The 27,878-nt window shown below is 36.4% G+C and overlaps 1 protein-coding gene across 1 annotated transcript; it reads right to left on the bottom strand.

The window, feature by feature from the left end:
* Nucleotides 1-738: 738 nt before the first annotated feature.
* LOC149927093 (uncharacterized) lies at nt 739-27,878 on the bottom strand. Its single transcript, XM_090158518.1, has 3 exons — nt 27,669-27,878; nt 20,680-20,837; nt 739-1,105 (listed from the first exon to the last, which is right to left on the bottom strand). The coding sequence occupies exons 2-3, from the start codon at nt 20,814-20,816 to the stop codon at nt 814-816; spliced, it is 429 nt and encodes a 142-aa protein (XP_090014644.1). The 5' UTR covers nt 20,817-20,837; nt 27,669-27,878; the 3' UTR covers nt 739-813.

Consider the following 27,878-nt stretch of genomic DNA (forward strand, 5'->3'; position numbering starts at 1 on the left):
TTATTTATAATGAACGAGTTTAATTCAAATAAGAAACGGAAACGTGATGATATGAAAATATCTCTTGTTGGTGAATTAGATAAGTGGGAAAAGGCATAAGAACTGTGGTTGAGTACAAAGGTTTATCAAAATGCTCCAATGAAACCAAGGCCCTTAGAAATTGGATTCGAGTCATCTAGTGTTTTTTTTTACCAAATTCGATGAAACTCGCAAATAATAGTTTTAAAAATTACGAACACACTACTATCAAAAGACCTTATCGCTCAAATGAATTTTTCGTTAAACATTTGTTGTTCACTAAACTGAACCTCAATAAGGATTATTGAAATTTTAAAACTTCCTCAGCTAACACTAACCAACACCACGCTGGATTTCGTCATACCAAAATCCCAACACAGCGGTGCCTGTTAACGTCTTCGCGAACTTGAGAAAAAGTAGTTCTACGCGCGAAATTTTCGATGACGTTTTTCAAAACCCCACTTTCCAGCCCCTTTACACCGAATCGGTGAAAAATCCATTGATTTCATCAGCGGTGGGGCTTTCTGTTGGGGGGGGGGGCATAGGCCTAGTCCTTAAGCCGGCACTGAAGAACACTTTGAAGGTTATATTCCATTTAATTCTTTTAGGTATACTACATGGCGCCAAATGAAACTTTTTGGCAAATACTGATTTATTGCAAAAACAACTTCTATAACTCTATTTTAAGCTGTGTTGCACATTTAAATATCGACATCTAATGGCGTTATCCGTGTGAAAATGCCTTTTCCTTTGCCGAATGTAACTTCCCAGCAAGAAGATCGAGTTCCGGAATGGCTAAAAGTTCTTTCGCGAGTTTTTATCTCTTTTGACCTCGTTGATCTTTGTTGCGTGTATGATCTTCTTAAATCTGATGGCTAGGATTTTTGCCCTGGCCACTTCCAAGAATAGAATGCACAGGGCCAGGGTCTGTCCTCGAAAGAGCAAGATGAAGGCGGCGAATATGTCCGACAATTTTACCGCCAGAGGGACATTGTTCTCTTCGTTTCCAGGTAAACATCTGGCGATTCTGGCAGTTTCTCGATACAGCCAGAAATGAGATAACCCGCTCTCGCAGACGTGAAGGAGTCTGAAATGAAATAAAAATAATCAGCTAGGCAACAGCATTGGCCCGAGTCAGCTAATGACTCTTAATGGCATTATTCTCGGTGGCCGGGTTACAATGCGAAGGTGGGTGGTTACAAGCCCTTCATGCCACGCGAGCCCGCAGATCCCAACACACACTACCACCAAAAGTAGCATAAGACCCAAAAGTGTGTCAGAACGGTATAGTAGTTAATGAGAGTTTGTCGCAAAGTAAAACAGGGAAACGAAGGGGGGTCGGAAAATACGTCATCAAAATCACGGTACTCCAGCGCCGCCGAGTGAGGCGTTTTAGAACGTATGTTTACGGGCGAGTAAATCGAAGAGAGATAATCGCGCCAGACTTTAGACTAAATATTATGTTGCTAGTACTATTCCAACTAGTAGATTATGTAGTCTATAGTGTGACTAGGTCTCATTAGAAATTTTAATAGGCGCGAAGGTACAGCTGAGATACTTTTGGGTCTTATGCTACTTTTGCTACTACGCAATCTCAAAGCAGAAGGAATTCTTCCGAGTTGTCACCCAGACCAGTACCACAAGCTGGAATCGAATTCTAGGCGATAGTGCTGACCACTCCGCCACTTCAAACTATGAGATTTTTACATTCAATCGAAGCATTTTCTTCGAAATATTTCAGAGATAACTTAATTTAAAATTTCAATGCTAAATCCTCCTATTAATTATTCTTTTGAGTATGGCGGGACGAGGTTGGCACAAATTTTTATTGAACCAGGTATGCTTGAAATGAGCGTAATATAGGCCATTTTCTGGAGCTCTCTCGGATCGAGTTACTTTTGCGGGTAAGCCGAGATGACGGGGATGGGGGGGAGAGACTCAAACAAGCGAGCTCGAGAAGACCAGGATTTCCTTTCCAAAAGAGTTTCGGGCTACATTTTTAAACACACCAGTGTAAAAGTCAAAGCCCAGATTGCTTTGGGTCGATGGCTCCGATTGGTAAAAATAGTTTCGCCAGTCCCAGACTAAGCAATCGAAAATTATGCTCATCAATAAATGTTTTGGCAAATTGCTGTATTTACTTTTTTTCTTATTTATTTAATTAGGATCAAATTTAATTAGAAAATTTCCCGGCCATTTTGAACCAAACATTCCACACAGTCTTTCAAAGAGCCCAAATCTCGGAAAAATTAAAAAGTGGTCCGAAATTTTTGTAATAAGAAAATAACGCAGCACCATAAGTTTTAAGTTGCAACCCCTGGCGGCGAAGTTACCTTCCCTGAAGGAACATAGGGATTTCGTTGCTGTCATAATAATAATAATAATAGAAATCAGCTAGGCTAATACCCAAGGCACCACGCCCAAGACATCTAGCGACTTCTAATGCCCTAAACAGGTGGTCGGGTTACAATACGTATCATTCGATAGATCTTAGCAAATTTAGAAAGTTGAAAAAAATTCACACTCTTAAGCTATATCAATAGCTACAACTAGTTTAAGGGTTGGAACGTTACAATTAGTCCATTTAATATTTTGCTAAGTTTCGCTTCGCAGCCTTTGGAGAAAGTTGGGTTTTATCGAAAAGCTAGATTGAAACCGCCATATTTGGCTATAAATTATATTAGCCGGCAATGAAAGGAATGTTTAATAAATTTTGTAAATCTAATTTACATATGTAAATTAAAAGTAAATAAAGTAAACAATTTCCTTATTTTTCCCAAATGTACACGCATTTACCCAAATTAACTTGAATTTACCCAACTATTTTAACATCATTAATTCTTTTAATATTTTCAAATTTTTCAATGGAATGAGATTGTAAACGAATAAACTTACAAGGAGACGACCCAAGGTGTTACACACCGATTTTGTTCAAACTCGGGGGATTGGTAGACCTTCATGTAACTTGAAAAATCCTAAAGGGATTTTATTCAATGGGCAACGGTTTTGCCATAGCAACGAAAAATGTTTTTGACAACATAAAATGGAAATTTTCCCTTTAAAATAACATGGAATTTTGACCGATTCCAGGGAAAAATACCAAAATTATAAAACATTTATAAAAATTGACGAAAAAAAAAACAAAATTGATCACATTTTGATAAATTTGAACCAAATGGGTGAAAATGAACCGATATGGATAAATTTGGAAAAAATATGAAAAAAAAATACAAACATTGAAAAAAATATTTCAAAATTGATTAAAATAATGTTTTTTTTTTCAAAATTGAAAAAAATATATAAAATTGAAAAAATATTTATCAAAAACAGTAGTTTTTATTTACTTGATAAATAATAAATAAAAAAGTTCATTAAAAATTATTCATATCAAATAAAATTGGGTAAAAACCTTTTAAAAATTAAATATTTTGATTAAATTTGGTAAACCTTTGAAAATAAGTTATTTGTAATAAATCATTAAAAATTATTTTTATCAAATCAAATTGGGTTAAATTCATTAAAAATTATTTATATCAAATCAAATTGGGTTAAATTCATTAAATTGGGTGAAATAAAGAATAGTCGACAAATGACAGCGATTTTGACGATTTTTGGCTTTGATAGGTAATTTTGCATGCCTACAATTAAATACGGATGAAAGCGAACAAATTTAGGTAAAACCAATAAATATTAGTTACTTCAAGTGAAATTGGGAAAAATTATTAATATTTCAAATAAAATTGTGTAAACGCGTAAATATTTCAATTATACTTGAGTAAACCATCGAATAAGTTACTTTTAATTAAATTCACAATTGTTAGTAAAAAATCATGTTGGTTGGTAGAAAACGGAAATGACGAACTAATTTCTTTCCTATATAGTATTATAGTACTGTATATAAATATGTTTGTGTAAATATAACGTACTTAAAAAGGTAAAATATGAGAAAACAAATGATTAGAAAAACCGGGAAACGTTTAATAACAACGAATAAAACAATTTTGTATTACACTGTTTCTTTAAATAATCAATAATAATAATAATTATAATTTAAATATCTTGTTAATTTTGATCTATTATTTTCCAAACTTGGAAAATAATTTAAAAAAAAAGCAATTTATCTATATAAATAAATTTCCATCAATTCCTATCAATTTTGATCGTTTTGGATCGAAACTATTGATTTTGATAATTTTTTCAGTGTTATTAACATTTTTCAATGTTGAAAAAATATTTCAAACAATTTTAGTTGGTCGAATTTAGTTTATTTTTATATAATTTTTACAAAACTTTAAAATTGGGCTAATTTAGATCTATTATTTTCCAATTTTGGTCAAGTTTGATCAAATTGACCAAAATAAATACTTTGTTTTTAAAAAAAATCGCAATTTATCGATACATTAATCCAATTTTACACAACTTATAAATTTCCGTCAATTCCTATGAATTTTGATCGAAACTACTGTTTTTGATCAATATTTTTTAAATTTTATATTTTTTTCAATTTTGAAAAAAAATTATTTTAATCAATTTTTGAATATTTTTATCAATGTTTGTATTTTTTATTTTTTTCTCATATTTTTTTTCCAATTTTAGCCATATTTGTTCATTTTCACCCAAAATGTGATCAATTTTGAGTTTTTCGTCAATTTTTATAAATTTTTTATAATTTTGGTATTTTAAATTTTTTGTTCAATTTTTTAAAATTTTACACAGGGGGGGGGGGCCTGGGGGGGGGGGAACCCCTGGAATCGGTCAAAATCCCATGTTATTTTCAATGGGAAAATTTCCATTTTATGTTGTTAAAAACATTTTTCGTTGCCATGGCAAAACCGTTGCCCATTGAATAAAATCCCTTTATGATTTTTCGAGTTACATGAAGGTCTACCAATCCCCCGAGTTTGAACAGAATCAGTGTGTAACACCTCGGGTCGTCTCCTTGTTAGTATTATAATAGACAGGCTTGAAAAGGGATCGCGGTCCGAAAGCTCGCCGAAGTTAAATTTTATTTAATTTTAGTAAATAAACAACTTTTAGTCATGAAGTATCTTGTAACTTTTATTTAAAAACTTTTAAAATAGTATAAAGCCATGACTCTTAAGATTTTTAAAATTCAAAACTAATTGTAACGTTTACTAATAAACGTTATAAAAATATTATTTGTAACGGACCATTTTTATTTAGACTCTTTGAAACACTACCTGTAGCGGTAAAACTAAGAGGTTTTCATAATTAAAATGTTTTTCAAGTCGGTGGAATATACTGTTACAATTACATGACCCGCTTGTCGCTCACAAATCACCCTCTGCTGGCTAGTGTCAAGGCTAGGACTCGTAAGAGTATTTGCACTCAAAATATTTAACAAAACTGTGGTCGCTCCCAGTGGCTAAGACAAGGGGAGGGTTTCCTTGTCAACCCCCATGTAGGGGTTTTTCTTAACCTTTTTCAAAGTCGCTATTCCTAGCCTAAAGGAACCTTCGCGTAACTTGGTCATTTGAGGTTAGCGAGATTATTTAGGGTGTCTAGGGGTACATTGCTTAAGTTACTGAATTGAGGATTGCCAAGTTAAAGAAATAAGATTAAAGTTTAATACACTACACATTGAGAAATAATTAACACACTACACTATGCATTGGAAAAATAATTAATACACTACACTACACATTGGGAAATAATTAATACACTACACTACACATTGACTGGTGAAGACATACTAAAAACATAACACGTGATTTTCAATATATATATATATATATATATATATATATATAAGATAGTACTTATTATTTGTCCATGAGTTCGGGAGTCCATCTGTTTCCTCCCAGGCCGCTCGCTTTACGAGGGCACACGCACATCTTTCACGCCGCTATCCGTGGTTGGCACAAACCGCACTTTTCGCGATTACCCGGGTTTGCTAGAGAACGACGGTGGTTCTATCGTTACCGACTCTTAGTTATCTCGTAACTTTACCCGAGCTGCAGCCATTTATCGTGGCATTGGTCCCTAGGGTCAAGCGCGACCAGTGGAGGAAGTGCGTCCCGAACAGGGGCGGATCCCTAGGGGCCCCGATGGGGGCGATCGCCCCCCCCCCCTTAGATTACTTGAAAAAACATAGAAAGTAGTAAAGTACTTCGTTTCAGCAAACGAAAATGAGAGCTCCACGTTACGATAGCGCCATCTACTTTAATACCTGCCAACTAAATTTGTGAAGAAATAGCAGACGAATTTTGAATGCCCATGATCGCCCCTCCTTACTTGATGGCCTGGATCCGCTCCTGGTCCAGAAAAGAGTGACTCGTTTTGCCACAAGTTCGCGGTTTTGTTCTCTCGCGTGTCACGTGATCCGGTTCTTGGCGGGAAAAGTATTTTCTCCAACCATCATTTGGGCTCGGATAATTTTGGCTGGATCCCAACCAATGAAAATCTAACGTGTCGTGACGTTTACTTTTTAATAAGGGTCCCACAGGCGGGACACCTCAAAGGGTCAGTCGTTACTTGACCAATAAATCACTGGTTCAAGTTATGTCAAAACTGGAGCCAACAAGACGCCAGCCAAATATAACACTAAAAATAAGTCACTTTAAGCAATGGTTAACAATAGGTAAATTCTCCGAACTTGGTAATTGGCAACCCTTAATTCGGATGGACAATAAAAATATTTGAGCTGGGGAAAAGAGAGAAAGGGGTTAATGGGCTCGAGGGGAATACGCGGAACGGAACGGGACGGACCTCGCTCTATCCCAAAACAAGCGACGGCGAAAAGAAAGGAGAGATAAGACAACGTAGGGGGAGCTCGGGCTACCTGTGGCCACACGGTCACCTTTGACCCCCCGAAGAGATAAGACTAAAAATATATTCCCGTCGCAGCAACGACCAGCGCCGCCGCTAGGAGTCGCCTGAAAATATTCCCCGTCCTAAACTATAGAATTGGTCAATTTCTTGCTGGCACATATGGGTTTCAGTGCAGTTATATTAAAAATATTAAAATATTAAATTAGTCGCTACACCCCACCCCCTAGGTCTAAATTTTACATAGTTTAAACCCCTCACTTGAAGGATTTCTGGCTACGCCACTGGTCGCTCCCGGTCTGATTACACGTGAATATGTTAATAGGTCTCTCTAAATGAACGAGGCTCTCTTGTGAACTGCTCTTTTCTCACTTCTACAATGCTTCCCCAACTCTCCCGCTAAAGAGAGCCAGGAATCCATACCTCTACTTGGAATGCTTATCGCGGCACATTTTCGTCTCGACGCGGCTGATGGTTTTTTTGACGTCACTATGTTAACTTAACAAACAACAACGTGAGAGGGGAGCACGCGCAGAGGGGATTTTTTCTCTCGTAGGCGGGGCCAAAGCCGTCAGAGTGATCTTACCATACGCGATACCCCAGGATAAGCATTCCAAGTAGAGGTATGGATTCCTGAAAGAGCTAATGAATTCGTCCATAGGTTTCACTGCACAATTTCAAGGACAAGCTTGATACTCGTTGCCAATTTAGGGAAAGGCCTATTAAAATATGGCTTTATATTGAAACATATATTGTTCTTTAAGGTTACCTTCGCAATACACTAGAAACGGATGTACTCGCCGCAAATGATTTGATAATTGCCAACGACTGTAAAAGTACCATTTCCTACAAATAGTTTGCAGCTATGTGGATTGAAACTGGGAAGCGAATACTTTAGAAGAAAGTGCGAGAATTGTACACTTTTCACTCCGCAGTAAGCGAGCATTTACCGCCTACTGCAAATTCCACAAGTTGCTGAACAGTTTAAAATATGTACAGCAGAAATTCCTGTCTAGAATCCACGCAAAGCGTAACAAAACAGACGACAGAAATAGGTTCTGGCTTTTGATACTTAACGTGCAAAACCACGCTTTCAATTGGTTGGGAATGGATTTTGGACTAACGTTAAGCCCCGCGAATGTTTAATAACGCTTTCTGCTACCAGATAGGGCATGGACTCCCTCAGATTTATTGCATAGAGTAATGCCAAGATTGTATTTGTTTATGCTGAACCGATCCGTTGGCGCATGGAACTAATTAGTTCCATAGTTGGCGTGACGGTTGAATTCCCCCCCCCCCCTCCCTCGGGAAGGAAAAACGTCATCGGCGCGCTCTTCAATCGCGTGGGAAGACGACAATTTCAGAGACCAACGAGTTAACGGGCCGAGGGGACGCACATTCAAAGAAATCCCATACACTTTCCGAGAAATCCACATAAATCCCATACACTTTCCGAGAAATCCACAGAAATCCCATACACTTTCCAAGAAATCCACAGAAATCCCATACACTTTCCGAGAAATCCACAGAAATCCCATACACTTTCCAAGAAATCCACAGAAATCCCATACACTTTCCGAGAAATCCACAGAAATCCCATACACTTTCCGAGAAATCCACAGAAATCCCATACACTTTCCGAGAAATCCACAGAAATCCCATACACTTTCCGAGAAATCCACAGAAATCCCATACACTTTCCGAGAAATCCACAGAAATGCCATACACTTTCCGAGAAATCCACAGAAATGCCATACACTTTCCGAGAAATCCACAGAAATGCCATACACTTTCCGAGAAATCCACAGAAATCCCATACACTTTCCGAGAAATCCACATAAATCCCATATACTTTCCGAGAAATCCACAGAAATGCCATACACTTTCCGAGAAATCCACAGAAATCCCATACACTTTCCGAGAAATCCACAGAAATGCCATACACTTTCCGAGAAATCCACAGAAATCCCATACACTTTCCGAGAAATCCACATAAATCCCATACACTTTCCGAGAAATCCACAAAAATCCCATACACTTTCCAAGAAATCCACCGAAATCCCATACACTTTCCGAGAAATCCACAGAAATCCCATACACTTTCCGAGAAATCCACAGAAATCCCATACACTTTCCGAGAAATCCACAGAAATCCCATACACTTTCCGAGAAATCCACAGAAATCCCATACACTTTCCGAGAAATCCACAGAAATCCCATACACTTTCCGAGAAATCCACAGAAATGCCATACACTTTCCGAGAAATCCACAGAAATGCCATACACTTTCCGAGAAATCCACAGAAATGCCATACACTTTCCGAGAAATCCACAGAAATCCCATACACTTTCCGAGAAATCCACATAAATCCCATATACTTTCCGAGAAATCCACAGAAATCCCATACACTTTCCGAGAAATCCACAGAAATCCCATACACTTTCCGAGAAATCCACAGAAATGCCATACACTTTCCGAGAAATCCACAGAAATGCCATACACTTTCCGAGAAATCCACAGAAATGCCATACACTTTCCGAGAAATCCACAGAAATCCCATACACTTTCCGAGAAATCCACATAAATCCCATATACTTTCCGAGAAATCCACAGAAATGCCATACACTTTCCGAGAAATCCACAGAAATCCCATACACTTTCCGAGAAATCCACAGAAATGCCATACACTTTCCGAGAAATCCACAGAAATCCCATACACTTTCCGAGAAATCCACATAAATCCCATACACTTTCCGAGAAATCCACAAAAATCCCATACACTTTCCAAGAAATCCACCGAAATCCCATACACTTTCCGAGAAATCCACAGAAATCCCATACACTTTCCGAGAAATCCACAGAAATCCCATACACTTTCCGAGAAATCCACAGAAATCCCATACACTTTCCGAGAAATCCACAGAAATCCCATACACTTTCCGAGAAATCCACAGAAATGCCATACACTTTCCGAGAAATTCACAGAAATGCCATACACTTTCCGAGAAATCCACAGAAATGCCATACACTTTCCGAGAAATCCACAGAAATGCCATACACTTTCCGAGAAATCCACAGAAATCCCATACACTTTCCGAGAAATCCACAGAAATGCCATACACTTTCCGAGAAATCCCCAGAAATCCCATACACTTTCCGAGAAATCCACAGAAATCCCATACACTTTCCGAGAAATCCACAGAAATCCCATACACTTTCCCAGAAATCCACAGAAATCCCATACACTTTCCGAGAAATCCACAGAAATCCCATACACTTTCCGAGAAATCCACAGAAATGCCATACACTTTCCGAGAAATCCACAGAAATGCCATACACTTTCCGAGAAATCCACAGAAATCCCATACACTTTCCGAGAAATCCACAGAAATCCCATACACTTTCCGAGAAATCCACAGAAATCCCATACACTTTCCGAGAAATCCACAGAAATGCCATACACTTTCCGAGAAATCCACAGAAATCCCATACACTTTCCGAGAAATCCACAGAAATCCCATACACTTTCCGAGAAATCCACAGAAATCCCATACACTTTCCGAGAAATCCACAGAAATGCCATACACTTTCCGAGAAATCCACAGAAATGCCATACACTTTCCGAGAAATCCACAGAAATCCCATACACTTTCCGAGAAATCCACAGAAATGCCATACACTTTCCGAGAAATCCACAGAAATCCCATACACTTTCCGAGAAATCCACAGAAATGCCATACACTTTCCGAGAAATCCACAGAAATACCATACACTTTCCGAGAAATCCACAGAAATCCCATACACTTTCCCAGAAATACACAGAAATCCCATACACTTTCCGAGAAATCCACCGAAATCCCATACACTTTCCGAGAAATCCACAGAAATGCCATACACTTTCCGAGAAATCCACAGAAATCCCATACACTTTCCGAGAAATCCACAGAAATGCCATACACTTTCCGAGAAATCCACAGAAATGCCATACACTTTCCGAGAAATCCACAGAAATTGCATACACTTTCCGAGAAATCCACAGAAATCCCATACACTTTCCAAGAAATCCACAGAAATCCCATACACTTTCCGAGAAATCCACAGAAATCCCATACACTTTCCGAGAAATCCACAGAAATCCCATACACTTTCCCAGAAATCCACAGAAATCCCATACACTTTCCCAGAAATCCACAGAAATCCCATACACTTCCCGAGAAATCCACAGAAATCCCATACACTTTCCGAGAAATCCACAGAAATCCCATACACTTTCCGAGAAATCCACAGAAATCCCATACACTTTCCGAGAAATCCACAGAAATCCCATACACTTACCAAGAAATCCACAGAAATCCCATACACTTTTCAAGAAATCAACAGAAATCCCATACACTTTTCAAGAAATCCACAGAAATCCCATACACTTTCCAAGAAATCCACAGAAATCCCATACACTTTCCAAGAAATCCACAGAAATCCCATACACTTTCCGAGAAATCCACAGAAATCCCATACACTTTCCGAGAAATCCACAGAAATCCCATACACTTTCCAAGAAATCCACAGAAATCCCATACACTTTCCAAGAAATCCACAGAAATCCCATACACTTTTCAAGAAATCCACAGAAATCCCATACACTTTTCAAGAAATCCACAGAAATCCCATACACTTTCCAAGAAATCCACAGAAATCCCATACACTTTCCAAGAAATCCCATACACTTTCCAAGAAATCCACAGAAATCCCATACACTTTCCAAGAAATCCACAGAAATCCCATACACTTTCCAAGAAATCCACAGAAATCCAATACACTTTCCAAGAAATCCACAGAAATCCCATACACTTTCCAAGAAATCCACAGAAATCCCATACACTTTCCAAGAAATCCACAGAAATCCCATACACTTTCCAAGAAATCCACAGAAATCCCATACACTTTCCGAGAAATCCACAGAAATCCCATACACTTTCCGAGAAATCCACAGAAATCCCATACACTTTCCAAGAAATCCACAGAAATCCCATACACTTTCCAAGAAATCCACAGAAATCCAATACACTTTCCAAGAAATCCACAGAAATCCCATACACTTTCCAAGAAATCCACAGAAATCCCATACACTTTCCAAGAAATCCACAGAAATCCCATACACTTTCCAAGAAATCCACAGAAATCCCATACACTCTCCAAGACATCCACAGAAATCCGAAATCCAGCCTGGATTTCAAAAATCTAGAAATTCGGCAAGAAATCCAGAAATCCGACGCGAAATCTAAAAATCCGGTAATAAATCAAGAAAACCGACGCGAAATCTCAAAATCCAGCAAGAAATCCAGAAAAATCTCTATCCGATGGTAAATCATGAAATCCGACGATAAATTGCGAAATCTGTCGAAAAATCGCGAAATCCGTCGAGAAATCCCGAAATCTGTCGAGAAATCCCGAAACCCGGGACAAAGTGAAGAAATCCCGGATTTTGAAAATCCCGTACAGAACTTTGGTGAATGTCCGTCCGCTCGTACCGGGCTGATATGATTTTTGTTGGGGGCAACGAGCTTACTGCTCGAGCAAGAAATGGATTGGGATCCACACTGAATATCGTCTCAACCATGGACTGTAAATTTTAGGGGACGAGTAAAGCGTAGCCTTCTCCTGTAGAATTTTGGTTTCCCCGAGCATCAATCACTTCGAACTAGAGAGAGAGAGTCCGTCAAGGTCATTTGTACCACGCATACAGATAGCCCCCCCCCCCCCCCCCCCGCATGTTATCTGGAACTCTGGCCGACCGAAAGACACGCGCTTTAGTTTTTTTATGACCTTGAGCGACTCCCGTCAGCCTGATCGGTGAACGGGGCGTAAAATACCTCGGGAATACCGGTCCTCTAAAATTTACAATCCGTGTCTCAACAAAGTCATTTCACGCAAAAGCAATATTTATTAAAATCTTAAGACGTAGTTTTCTCTTATGAGGTAATTTTTTGCTCCTTTAAGCCCTATCTATTTTTGAAGTTCTGAAGCAATGAAATGTCGGCCCTCCCACCTTTTGCGAAGAGCAACACTACCTTCGGCTACAACGCCCTTGTCCCGTAGAGCTGATTGAAACGTCAATTTTCTAAACTTGCTTTTTCAAAATGAGCGTTTATGATTAGTTTTAAAAATTGGTTAAGTTTTACGAATTGTAGGTGTGATTAAATTATTGAGCTAGGAACTTTAATTAAGAATATATTAAATATAAATAAATATATTATTTCTTTTATAAATAGGGAAAACATTTTAATGTCTTTACGATTTATAATTTTTACATCTACCTTAACTTTGTGCTTAGATTGATACTTATCTCGTATCTCGTAAGTTTATGTTATATACTTCTGATAGTAGTAAGATAGTCGGCGGGCGTAGCCAATCCTTTTATGAATGTCACGCGAGGCGTCGGAAATTCAGCAAAAATGTGTACGGGATTTTGAAATCCTGGAATTTAAGCCGGATTTTGGGATTTATCATCGGATTTCGGGATTTCTCGCTGTATTTCAGGATTTCTCGTCGGATTTGAGGATTTCTCGCTTGATTTCGGGATTTATCGTCGGATATAGGGGTTTCTCGACGGAATTCGGGATTTATCGTCGAATTTTGGGATTTCTCGTCAGATATCGGCATTTCTCGTCAGATTTCGGGATTTCTCGTCAGATTTCGGGATTTCTCGTCAGATTTCGGGATTATTTGTCGGATTTCGGGATTTCTTGTAGGATTTCGGGATTTCTCGTCAGATTTCGGGATTATTTGTCGGATTTCGGGATTTCTCGTAGGATTTCGGGATTTATCGTCAGATTTCGGGATTATTTGTCGGATTTCGGGATTTCTCGTAGGATTTCGGGATTTCTCGTAATATTTCGGGATTTTTTGTCGGATTTCGGGACTTCTCGTCAGATTTCGGGATTATTTGTCGGATTTCGGGATTTCTCGTCGGATTTCGGGAATTTTTGTCGGTTTTCGGGATTTCTCGTCGGATTTCGGGAATTTTTGTCGGTTTTCGGGATTTCTCGTCGGATTTCAGGGTTTCTCGTCAGATTTGGGGATTTTGCATCCGATTTCTGGATTTCTTGGAAAGTGTACGGGATTTCTTTGAATGTCTGACCCCTCGATGTGACGCTTAATCTACTATTATTAAGTGATTTTTATAGGTCGTTTGTGGCTCTTTCGAATAAGGCCACCATCTTACTTTTTCATTAATTTTTCTTTTCTTAAGTTAAAGCCCCGAGTAGGTCTAATTCTAGTATCTACTACCTTAATTTATTAGTGACGACTACGGGTTTAAAAGCTCAGCAAAATATTCTTAGCGTATATATTTAAAGTAGCCATTGTGTACTGTGAAATAACAACGTTGCCAATTATTAAGGAAATTCTGAATGTCTTAGCAGGATTATTATTATATAATTTGAATTTAATTTCAGAGTATTTGCGGTATATTTTTAAAATGTGGTCTCCTATTATACAACCGAAGACTGAATATATCACCAATTTTTAATGATTTAAATTTAATTAAATTTAAAATGCATTAAAATCAGTTTCAAAAACTATTATTTTACACTATCTTTTATTTTTTTAAACTGATTTTTATCCATTTGTTTTCGTTCTAAAATTTGATTATATGAATTTGGTTTTATTATAAAAAATTATAATTATACACTTAAAGGCCTAGGTTTTCTTCTGCCTGTTTTCCTTTAAGTTCACTTCACGCCGCGCAAATGTCCTGTGGGTATGATACGTTTTGTCTTATTTTCAAATTTAAGATTAAGTGTATTAAGCGAAAGTTTTTAGCTGAGCAAATCGACTTTTAAAATAGACGCTTAAATAAATCATCCTCCCAGGAAATCAACAAAAAGTAATATTTCTGAGAGCCAGGACCTGCAAATCACTGTTTATATAGTGCTTGTTAAAATATTGGAAATTTTTCACCTTTCCGGCAGCAACAAGCGTTCCCCATGGCGTTCCCTTTTAACCAAGTAGCTTTTTTGACATATTAAGGCAAAAACACTACGTCCTGTTAACAGGTGAAACGTTTCCATTATTCCCACTATATAAACAATACCTTGCGGGTCCTGGCTCTCGGAAATATTACTTCTTGGCGATTTCCTGGGAGGGGGATTTATTTAAGCGCCTATTGCAGAAATCGATACGTTTTGTCCGAAACGAAAAGGGAACAATCACAAAAATAAAAGGATCAAATTTCAAAATTGTCTAGTCCTTCTCTAGTAATGTTCCTAGTGTTAAGACGCTCGATTTTCGAGCTCACAAGTAAAAAAGACAGTGGAATTAATTTTTCCTTCAGAAAATTATTCCGTCGAAAGGTCGCCTGAATTATATTTAATTCCTTTTATAGAAATGTGATTTGCTGTTACTGTCTGCATTCGTTTCTACTGAAATTTTCATTTTGTTAAACCTTGAATGTATTTATTAATAATCAATAATCAGCTAGGCTAATACCCAAGGCACCACCTTAAGCTTAAGTCATCTAGCGAAATGAATTTCCATTTAAATCGGGTGGCCGGGTTACAATGCGTAGGAGGGTGGTGACAAGCCCTTCGTGCCAAGCGAGCCAACAACTACACATATAATAACCGTTAAATGCTATATTTTTTATGGAAGGGGAAACTGAAGAGCTAGAACTTGCAAAAGATTTAAATTTGAATAATTAGTTAATATTGGGTAAAAATATTTATGAATTTAAAATATTTGATCAAATCATAATGAACTTTGATAAATTTAATCAAAATGAGTAAAATTTATTCAAAATGTTATATAATGAGAAATTAGAAAAGGAAATGGATAAAACGTGCTATAAAATTAAAAAAAATATCAAACTTTACTTTAAACCTTTATTGTTTTGATCAAAATGTTTAATTTCTGATCATTTATTTTAATGTATTTTGAACGGTTTTGAAATTTTAAAAATGTTTTATTTTTTAAAACATTTCACAGTGGGGGACCCTTAAAATCCTTCAGATTCCCATGTTATTTCCAATGGAAAATTTACAAAATCACGTCAAAAACGTTTTCGGTTGCCATGGCAAAACGAAAGCCCGTCGAAACGTTTCCCATGCAGGTTTTTCAAGTTACATAGATTATACCCGAGTTTCAACAAAATCGGTGATTATCACCTCGGGTCGTCTCCTTGTTAGTTTAAATGAAGGCTGGCAGTAAAGTAGGAAACGTGAAGATTAATCCGTAAATGGCAGGAATCCATACTTTTACTTGGAATGCTTATCGCGGCAGATTTTCGTCTCGATGTGACTGACGGTTTTTTTGACGTCACTATGTTAACTTAACAAACAACAACGTGAGAGGGGAGCGCGCGCAGAGGTGATTTTTTCTCTCGTAGGCGGGGCCAAAGCCGTCAGAATGATCTTACCATACGCGATACGCCAGGATGAGTATTCCAAGTAGAGGCATGGATTCCTGTAAATGGATAAAAGGTACTAAAATTAATAATGTTAATTAAGAAAAAATTATGATTTACGAAAAAGAGGCAGGGCGCGCCCTGGAAAAATGGAAAAACCCAGATTGAGCGGGGCATTGCCTTTGAAAAAGCACCGGGGTGTCGCCCTGTCCCAACTACACCACTGACTACCCATTCGATTTGCCATGGCAACCGAAATGGTTTTGACCACTTAAAACAAAAATAAATAAATAAATAAATAAATAAATACAAGTACTATGTTGCTATTGCACTAACATAAATGATAAAACAAGTACTATATTTTCCTATTGCACTAATATAAATGATGAAAACGAGAACTATGTTGGTAGTGTCCCAATGTAAATGATAAAAACAAGTACTGTATTGCTATTGCACTAACATAAATAATAAAAACATTTACTATGTTTCCTAGTGTACCAATGTAAATGATAAAAAACAAGTATTGTATTGCTATTGAACTAACATAAATAATAAAAACATTTACTATGTTTCCTAGTGTACCAATGTAAATGATAAAAACAAGTATTGTATTGCTATTGAACTAACATAAATAATAAAAACATTTACTATGTTGCTAGTGTACCAATGTAAATGATAAAAACAAGTATTATTTTGCATGTGTATTAACATAAATGTAAAAAACCAGTACAATTCTACTAGTGTACCAATATAAATGATAACAAAGTATTATATTACTTGTGTACCTTAAAATAATTAATAATTTTTGTATAAAATATAGATATGTGATTTCAGTGATATTTAGTAACTCTTGCACAAATCCCACCTTACTGCGTCACGTAATTTGTGAACGGCCCCTTAAACAAAGTGCTGTGACTTAAAGGGAATATAACCTCAGGTATTTGGTGTGGAACACCAATGTTTGCAGCTCTGGCCGCTTTTGCCTTTGGCTTTAAAAATGTTTGGCGCCACTGTACAGGGAAATTTAAAAAATTGAAGGGGTCCTCCATAAAGATTGCTTTGCAGGTTATATTCCCTTTAAGGTGGCCTCACTTGCTAATTTGATTAATCAAAGGCGAATGAAGGAGGCTTAGAGCGGCTACAGCTCCTAACAATTATGGTCTAATTGGTGTTGCAGGTTCCTTTAAAGTGCCCCAGCGTCTTTGCTCGACTAGAAAAAAATAACTTTTGAAATCGACTCACTTCTAAAAATTATATTCAAATGGTGTAAAATAGTAAACGTACCTATAATGGTGTGTTTTTGAAATTAGTTGAAATTTCAACAGATCAATAATAGTTTGCGATCGAATTCAGAAACCTAAACTAAGCTTATACATCTTTGACGTCATATGTCTAGAATCTTTCTATTTTCTAGCCCAATGACGGGTTTTAGTTAGATCTCGGGGTTTATCGGAAATATCCGTTCTATTTGTTCTTATCTATAACCGAAAATATCACAAATAAAAACTTATTTTTGCATATTAAATCGTTTTATAACCGCAAATAATATCCATAAATAAACAGTTAACTGAAAATTTTATGAATAATCGAAATTTTAGGCGGTTAAATTATCGGTTCCTCTGAGATCTAGTTTTAGTTAAATGGGCTTTACATACGATATCTATAGATACGATTGCTCTAGATTACGACGTGAGACGGACCATCGTGACTAGCTAGAACGGAGGATAATATTTCCGATGACATTTCTCTTTCCATACCGAATTGAATGCTAAAAAAATCGAACAATACTGAAAAATCCATATATTTTTGCATTTTCAACTTTATTAAATTTTCGATGAAATGACTTGTGAAAACCACCAAGTATGCGATTTTCGGTCGAATGGACTACAATCTAAACTAAGGTTAATTGGAAGAAATTGCTTTCCTTTTCTATTTCAAATTATAAAGTTAAATGACTAATAAATATACAGTAACAGTTTCAGATTTAGGAACTAAATAGTTTTTGAGAAAATGTCTAGATCGAAAAAGTTTGGTTACCTTGATACATTATGTAATATAAATATATGATTGAAAACGCTATATATATATGTATCATTTGAATAATATTAAAATACGTTCTTGACAACCCACGTTCCAATTAGATTTAAAAGATTATTTAAATATTTTCTGCTCCATTATTTATAAGTAAAAATAGACCGTTTAAGCCGGCGCCAGAAAAACGTACTTGTAGCGGAAATTTGAAAGAGTTTGACCAGGCTTTATTGTATAACCGTACTCCGTTGAAATACAACGACTTACGAGGAGACTACCCGAGGTGATTTTGTTGTAGACCTTATGGTAACATGAAATTTCACCAAGGGAAAAGTTCCAATGGACATTAGTTTCGCCATGGCAACCGAAAATGTTTTTGACAACACAGTACGTATATTTTCTCATTGGGCTGGTTGTTTAAGGTGGCCGCTGTAGTGCTTAAGGCGGAGCAGCGGGGTACAAATACATATACTTATGTGAAAATTTTCAAAACCAAAAAAAAAGATAAAAATTGACAAATGAATTTAATTTTATGATATTTTGATGCATTTTGGTCAATTTGATCAAATTTGATCGGAATCAGTAAAAATGGAGAAAAGCGAAATATAAAAATAAAAATTTGTATGTACCAACTAATCGCCAAATCGACGGAAATAAATGAATTTGATCAAAATTAATAAAATCTAATTTAGTTGTTTGAATTTGATCAAAATTAATAATTTTAATTAGAATTATTATTATTATTATTTTTTAGAAGTGCTCAGATTCCCATGTCATTTTCAATGGGAAAATATACATACTGTGTTGTCAAAAACATTTTCGGTTGCCATGGCAAAACTAATGTCCATTGCAATATTTCCCTTGGTGAAATTTTTTGTTACCATAAGGTCTACGTACCTACCTAGTTTCAACAAAATCGGTGATTATCACCTCGGGTAGGTCTCCTCGTTAGTGAAATATACATTTCGCGAATGTAATCGACCCTGCTAGCTTGGTATTCATTCTTAAGACCTTAAGTGGGGTGGAGAAGTGTTTAGCACTCTAGCCTCGCAGCGAGAGGAACCGAGTTTGATCCCAGTTTGTGCCACCTAGGAGCAACAAACACAAGGAGAACGCAGTTAGCCTTTAAACATACTAACGCAGTGTTGTGTACAAATTTTATTGGACGAACCTTTACGCTGAACGTTTTACCGAGGTAAACGGTAATACTAACAAGGAGACAACCCGAGGTGCAACACGCCGATTTTGTTCAAACAGTTGGTACTCTTAAATTGGTCAGATTCCCATGTTATATTCAATGGGAAAATTTCCATTTGGTGTTGTCAAAAACATTTTTGGTTGCCATGGCAAAACGGTTGCCTATGGAGACATTTCCCTTTAGGGTTTTTAAAGTTACATGACGGTCTACCAAACCCCCGAGTTTTAACAAAATCGGTGCGTTACACCTCGGGTCGTCTCCTTTAAGTGATGAAAGCTGTTGGCTCGCGTGACACGAAGAACATTGTAACCTGGCCATCGGTAATTATCTTCACAAGTTAACTTCTGGCTGTGTGGCTTCTTAGCTATTTGCTTAGCTGATAGACGCTTAAGTTAAATCTAACGTTAACTTTGGCCAAAAAATAAATAATTATTTAATATGAACTTAAATTTAGCTATTATAATAATTCGCGCCGTCTCTAAGAGTGCTTTAGTTTGATACGTTTTTGAAAACGTGTGACGTCACAGCTGTAGTGTTCACCGTGGTCGCCATGACAGTTACCAGTATTTCTCAATATGCGAATTACATTGCTTTTAATTACCAAGAAAGACTAAAAAATTTCTGGTGAAGGAATTCTGGAATTGATAGCCCTCGTACTAATTTGCAGTGGCACCGGCGAAGAAGGTACTAGGCAGTTTGCATCATTAACGAAAGTATGTCCTTATTCACGGTTCAAAGTGATTAGATTCTAATAAATAAATAAATTTGGATAGCTTAAAGGAAATATAACCTCCAACGCGTAGTTTTTGGAAGACTCCGACAATTTTAGGAACAAACCACTAAGCAGCGCCGAAAACGTCTAAAGCCATAGTAGGTGGTGTGACCAAATACCGGGGCTATATTCCCTTTAATAATAAGGATTGCTTAAAAATTGCTTCTGTAATTTTGTATATGAACTAGATTATTATAAAAAATTGTTATTAGAATGGAAATAAAATCCAAAGCTAATGTTATTGGCTGGAAGAGAATGAGTTAGCAGAGGCTAATCAATATTTTAAACTTTTATATAATTTATAACTATTACGCATCATCTAATCAGCTACACTACTAATTAATTTCATAGTGATTGTGGGCAGAAAATATCTAAAATGAAATATTGTTATTAAATAGCCAGAGGTGAGATTAGCTGCGCGAAGCTATATAATAAATTAATTTTCCGTTACTATGGAAACCCTTACGTACTTTCGGTTCATAATTTCTACCAAGTTCGGGGCGAGATCCTTTCGATACGCTAGTCCCATGGGGAACTCCACGACTCCCCCTGGCGAGAAGTGAAAGCGACCGCCGCTGGCGCAGGCTGACATCAGTTGAACCCTCATGGAATGGTCGTCGAAAATAACCTGCCAATGCAAGGGTTAGAAACAAGATTAAGAAGTTTTAAACTTTTGAAAGACCAGAAACCTGAAATTTTGAAAATGTTTAGATGCCACGAAGGTTATAATTTTAACTAAAATAGGGAAAATTTCACTAAATTTCAAATAAACTTTGAAACGAAACCAATATTTATTCCAAACCTAAAGACATAGTGGATATGATCAAATTATCATAAGTTTTATTTTTTTATGAGGTGAACTAAGGCTTCATCGAGTACTTTAATTATTTATTGGATCCAAGTTGGAGGGGACAATTACATTTATTTAATTAATACTATTTAGTATTCAACTTGGAGGGGCACCAAATCTGATGGTCCTCTCCAAACTTTATCTAAATTTAAATTCCCGATCCAAAGGAATTCAAAGCTTGAAGACACCATTTTTAAACTCCAATTAAAAGAAACCCTAATTTCTGTCAAATTTGGTTCAGTTTTGGGTAGTTTTCCACTGTGGGATCTTGCATAGTGGAGTTCATTAACAACCTTTGTTAATTATCACGTTCCAAGTTCTTTCTTATCCCGTGTTATCATAAGTAAAATTAGCGAATAAGTAGATTAGTCCATTATGAAAAGGGATAAAAAAGCTAAACCCTAAACAAAGGACATCGCAATTCTTCTATGGGATTTGGCTTTCGACCGATTTTTTTCAAATTGAAACATGTTGTTGGGCTTGATCAAAGGAGCAAAATTGACCATTGCCATTTTTTCCTAGCTTCTATAGTTTGGCCAGTAGCAGCGGTCAAAAGTGGACGAAACTTAGTCTCGGCCCATCGCTTAGCGCTCTATTTTTGTGCGTCGCTACTCCGGGCTCACTATCAATAGAGGTTTCTTGCCGAAATTCCGGGTGCTTCCCAAAACCGAGCGTCGTATTTGGTTTCGTTCTGTTCGTACGACGTTCTGATCGCAGGATGAACGAATTCAGTAGATAAATAGTTAAGTATTGAGTCTTAACTGTCGTGTAACCGACTGACCGTGACTTTAACCGAGGATGTGCTGTATCGATAAATAAGTGTTTGATCCATAGACATAATAAAGAAATAGACCCAAGATTCTACGGGGGGTAAATACGGGAGCGATAACTAGCAGACAGCCGGTATTTGTTCCGTATTCCTGTGGTACCACGTTTAAACGACGCCTGTCGATTAGGCTAGAAAATACAAAATCATCACGTGACACGTCACACATGTTCGTGTTTGTAATCTTTTAGGTACTCTGACGTGATTCGCGAATATTTTGGCTGTGAGAATTTAAAATAAGGTAAATTTTTATTATAATTTTTAAATAAGTCAATTAATTCTTTCAAATAAAAAGCAGCAGATGATCTTATAATTAAAAACAAAAAATTCTGTTTGCGAAATGATATTTTGTCAAAGGCTTAAGTAACTATCCGGTTTGTTGTGGAACTTGTGGTTATGGCTTGTTATGGGAATATTCTGAGATTCTAAATTGTAAACAAAAGTAAATGGAATTTTGATTAAAAGGATGATTCTACCTTGGATTAATAATGATTCTACTAAAGGTATGTAGCTATTGTCCTTGAAAAAAAATTAGCTTTGACAATTTAAGTCTGATGGCTTGACCCTTCATTTCTAGATTTTTGTCCTTCGCTAATTTGTGGAGTCTGAGCTTGCAATATAAATTAATAACTTTCTTAATGATGATTTTCGATTCCAACTTCAGGATCAAACATGTTCGTGATGATCTGGTAAGATGTCCATGCCAACAATATTTCGTAATACAGCAAGTTCTAACAAGACTACATTTCTTTTATAGAGAGAGGAATATCTCTTCATAACAACTATACAAAATTGGCTAAAAACCAAGGAGATCTTACTCAAATTATAATAACATAATTAAACCTACACGAAATGATCCTTGGTCAAAATTTAAAGGTGAGAAGTTAGCATCACCGGTTTTTTCTATTTCACTTTCAACTGGATGTAATTTCTTTAAATTAAATAAAAAAATTATTTAGACTTTTGTTACTTGTTTTAATTCTATGGAAACCAAACCAGAGTTGGAATGGCTTTTGGTGTGACCCACCTTTTGCCATTTACAATTTGTATATCCCGTTCTAAAAAGTGATCATTACAAATTAAATCATGATTTGAATGTGTCGCGATTTACAGCAATTGTCCATTGAGAAAGTATTGTAGGTTTAGATAAGGGAAACCTATAGTTATAAAAAGATTTTAAATAAGAATGAATATTCATTGAAATAATATGATGGTTTAATCCTACTTATAAAGCGCCACTAAACTTAAGTGGCGCTTTGGACTAGGCGCCCACTGGCTCTCTGTTTCGTATCCGTCCTGCCTTCCACAAGGCATTGTCTCCGTTACGAAGCAAAGGCTTGTGGAATCCAGGACAGAGACGTTACGAGGAGTAGTGAGCGCTTGGCCTAGGCCATGTAGTACCTAACGCTTAGGAATATTTATCCGGTTTAAAATCAGACGCAAAAACTTTAGGGGTGAATTTGATAAACGGGTAGTACTTTTATGTTAGCTAACATGTTTCATAATTCGTTTTGGTGATTTTTTTTTATTAAAAAGTTATAGAAAAAGTGTTTTCTACTAAAAATCTTGTTTTTATTTGGTAAAAAAAGGTTAATTTTAGTGTTTTTACGCATTGCAATAACAAGTAAAACAATACCGGAAAAGGTTTCATTCCATAAGTAGGATTAAATTATCATATTATTTCGATGAATATTCATTCTTATTTAAAATATTTTTATAACGAAACCTACAATACTTTCTCAATGGACAATTGCTGTAAATCGCGACACATTCAAATCATGATTTAATTTGTAATGATCACTTTTTAGAACGGGATATACAAATTGTAAATGGCAAAAGGTGGGTCACACCAAAAGCCATTCCAACTCTGGTTTGGTTTCCATAGAATTAAAACAAGTAACAAAAGTCTAAATAATTTTTTTATTTAATTTAAAGAAATTACATCCAGTTGAAAGTGAAATAGAAAAAACCGGTGATGCTAACTTCTCACCTTTAAATTTTGACCAAGGATCATTTCGTGTAGGTTTAATTATGTTAATATAATTTGAGTAAGATCTCCTTGGTTTTTAGCCAATTTTGTTTAGTTGTTATGAAGAGATATTCCTCTCTCTATAAAAGAAATGTAGTCTTGCTAGAACTTGCTGTATTACGAAATATTGTTGGCATGGACATCTTACCAGATCACCACGAACATGTTTGATCCTGAAGTTGGAATCGAACATCATCATTAAGAAAGTTATTAATTTATATTGCAAGCTCAGACTCCACAAATTAGCGAAGGACAAAAATCTAGAAATGAAGGGTCAAGCCATCAGACTTAAATTGTCAAAGCTAATTTTATTTCAAGGACAATAGCTACATACCTTTAGTAGAATCATTATTAATCCAAGGTAGAATCATCCTTTTGATCAAAATTCCATTTACTTTTGTTTACAATTTAGAATCTCAGAATATTCCCATAACAAGCCATAACCACAAGTTCCACAACAAACCGGATAGTTACTTAAGCCTTTGACAAAATATCATTTCGCAAACAGAATTTTTTGTTTTTAATTATAAGATCATCTGCTGCTTTTTATTTGAAAGAATTAATTGACTTATTTAAAAATTATAATAAAAATTTACCTTATTTTAAATTCTCACAGCCAAAATATTCGCGAATCACGTCAGAGTACCTAAAAGATTACAAACACGAACATATGTGACGTGTCACGTGATGATTTTGTATTTTCTCGCCTAATCGACAGGCGTCGCTTAAACGTGGTACCACAGGAATACGGAACAAATACCGGTTGTCTGCTAGTTATCGCTCCCGTATATTTTTGGCAAATCAAACTCCGCGTAAGGTGTCTATTTCTTTATTATGTCTATGGTTTGATCTGTTGTTGAGGGACTGTTTCTTACCTATGAGCGAGTGTTGAATGTGGGATTCAACGAAACGGTTAATCATATATATTCTTTAGTATTTCCTTTATTTTATTATTGCTCATAAAATATTGAATAATAAATAATTCCACGTACGAAAATTCATCGAATAATAAGTTGCGAGAAAAGAAATAATGAAGTAGAGGTGTAAAAATCTTGGCATGAAAACTCTATTGATAGTGAGCCCGGACTAGCGACGCGCGAGCGTAGAACGCTAACCGATTGGCCGTGAATCCTTTTAACAAATAGACAACACTAAGTTTTGTCCACTTTTGACCAGTGATACTGGACAAGCTATAAGAGCTAGAGAAAAATGGCAATGGACAATTTCGCTCCTTTGATCAAGCTTAACCACATGTTTCAATTTGAAAAACATCTGTCGAAAGCCAAATCCCATAGAAGAAGTGCGATGTCCTTAAATCAATTATTTTAAATATTGTGATTATTTAGATTAGTAACTTCACATTAAAATAAACCTACGTGGAATTTCCCTAGATTTCGCAAATTTTTAGCCTGATTTCCCTTTTCCCTTTTTGGATTTTTAGGGGTAAAAATTTCCCTAGATCTGGGAAATTTCCCTCGACTAACCATCAACCGCGGTTGGGGAAGAGGGCATTTAAAATTTTCGAGCTTGTTTATTCGAGCACTCACTTTCGAGCGAGGCATCTTAAGCGAGTATGCCCACCTACCACTGCTCACCACCCGAACATTTAAAATTTTCGAGCTCGTTTATTCGAGTACTCACTTTCGAGCGAGGCATCTTAAGCTAGTGTGCCCACCACCCACCACCCACCACCCGACGCGAAGTTTGAGGTTGAATTGACCTTAAATTCCGAAAATATACGTAAAATAAGGCGTAAAAACGGACGACAATTTCGACAACTTAACTAGCCAACTCCCCCCGCGCCGCTAAAACTGACGAGAATACAGTAGAAGTTCCGAACAAATTTTGGGAAGCTTCCAGTGGCCGAGAGCGTAAAGGCGTCATTATTCGGAGTTTTTAACTGTGAGTTCGAATCCCGGTTTCGCCTAAACTGCAAATTATTTTCGCAGCGCCATCTGCCGTGTCGTTGCTTTCCACACCAAACAAACAAACAAACACACAACACTTAACGACAATCCGTCCATAGCAATAGTCCCACTTCGATATATATATATCTCGATGTGGAACTAAAAATGGCAAGAGACAATTTTGCTCCTTTGATCAAGCTTAGCAACATGTTTCATTTTGAAAAAAATCTGTCGAAAGCCAAATCCCTTAGAAGAAGTGCGATGTCCTTTGAAGAAATTTAAAAACTTACTAATAGCTCGTACCGATAGGTCTTCGAGCAAACAAAAAGACGTGAAACTCGGACCAAATAAATCTTCGAGTGAAAAACTAAATTAAATTAAATTAAATAGCCAGAATTTTATCATCCTTTGCATTGCAGTCCATAGGTGGTTCCTTTTAGCGTTATCATAAGTAACATAACTCCTTCCGCGTTGAGTTTTCCAATTATCTCCCCGCTGGTTTAAGGGGTTTTCTCCCGAGCTCTTCGGTTTCCTCTTCCATAAAAACTTGTAGAGGTTAACGGTAATAGTTAGTGTAGGGTGCTGTTGTCTCGCGTGGCATGAAGGGCTTGCCACCACCCTCCTACGCGTTGTAACCCGGCCACCTGAATTAATGGCTTTAAAAGTCGCTTGATGACTTTGGCCTAAGGTGGTGCCTTGGGTGATTAGGCTATCTGATTATTATTCAGGTGGGACTCGGAAAAAGATGGTTTTTGGTCACCCCTGATGTTGCGTATTTTTATAGCGTAGATGAACACTTCTTTGATATATATCAAGGACGATAGAATACTACTCAGTCCTGTTGCGAGTCCAAGTCGGAGTTGACCGAGAGTGTGATACTTATGGTTTCCATTTTCGCGTTGGGGAAAAGGGAAGTACTTGAAACTTAGGAATCCTGGGTTACACGTTCCTTTTGTCAATTAAGATAGTGGCTGGTTAAATGTCAAATAGGTCGATTACTTCCGGTAATAACTTGATCCAATGGCCAAATTTATATCCAACTGAATCCAGTTTGAATCCAATTCTCATTGGATCCAATATTTCTGATCATACTGTATCAGAATAAACTTGAATTTCATACATTGTAATTGAATGATATATAACACATTTGGATTGTAATTTTAATTTCATTTTTTTAAGGTTTTAATCCAGTTGTTCTTGACAAATTGATAAATAATTATTTTAACGGCAGCGATGACGTAAACTATAGTTCAAATTAATCTTTATTAAATTGAATTATTAATTAATAATGAAATTTAATTGCATTTTCTCTGAATTGCATTTTCTAAAGAACCTACTTTCGTACATTTTAATAAATACATTAAAGTATAATACGTGATTTGAATCAATGATTTGAATCAATGATTTGAAACAATGATTTGAATCAATAATTTGAATCAATAATTTAAATCAATGATTTGAATCAATGATTTGAATCAATAACATAGCGGCCAACGCGAGAATCTCGTCAGTCGTTTATATACTGCTCTGTTTACGTCTAAGCTTGCGCTTCTTAATTTATAAATCCATCAGTTTATGAGATTCTGGCGTTACCGCTAGGTGGCTCTATTTAAAATGAAAAGAGTAAATGTAACTAAATAGATCATTTTCGTGGCAAACAAATTCCCTACTAGAATATTGAATTTAAAGGGAATAGAACCGCAGTTATTTGGTGTGGAACACCAACACTTTATGGCGCTAGCTAGTTAATTCTTGCTCAAACGGTTGAGGGTCTTCCATAAAGAATGCGTTGAAGTTATATTCCCTTTAAAATACATTCTTGATATTATATAATAAATATTGTATACCACACTTTTGCGTGCCAACAACGACTCGATTTGGTCCTTCGAAAATACTTTGTCGATAGAAGTGAGCCCTTTGAGGTTGACTGCTTGCTTCCAGATTCTCCGCTGCGTCGGTTGAGGGGAAAACTACTCGAGGGAAAAGAATAAAAATTATTTATTGATCGTGTGGACCCTTAATGGTAGCGAGGAATACATCGGCTAATAGAGAATAGG

This window comes from Leiobunum rupestre, chromosome 9 (genome assembly GCF_980474605.1).
Source record: "Leiobunum rupestre chromosome 9, qqLeiRupe1.1.hap1, whole genome shotgun sequence".
NCBI lineage: Eukaryota > Metazoa > Arthropoda > Arachnida > Opiliones > Sclerosomatidae > Leiobunum > Leiobunum rupestre.

What these genes read in the sequence shown, in the direction of transcription:
- LOC149927093 (XM_090158518.1), bottom strand. Translation starts at nt 20,816, where the DNA reads ATGAGGGTTCAACTGATGTCAGCCTGCGCCAGCGGCGGTCGCTTTCAC. An exon ending in GTAGAAATTATGAACCGAAA is followed by an intron (nt 1,106 to 20,679) that starts GTACGTAAGGGT and finishes ATTTCATTTCAG; the next exon opens with ACTCCTTCACGTCTGCGAGA.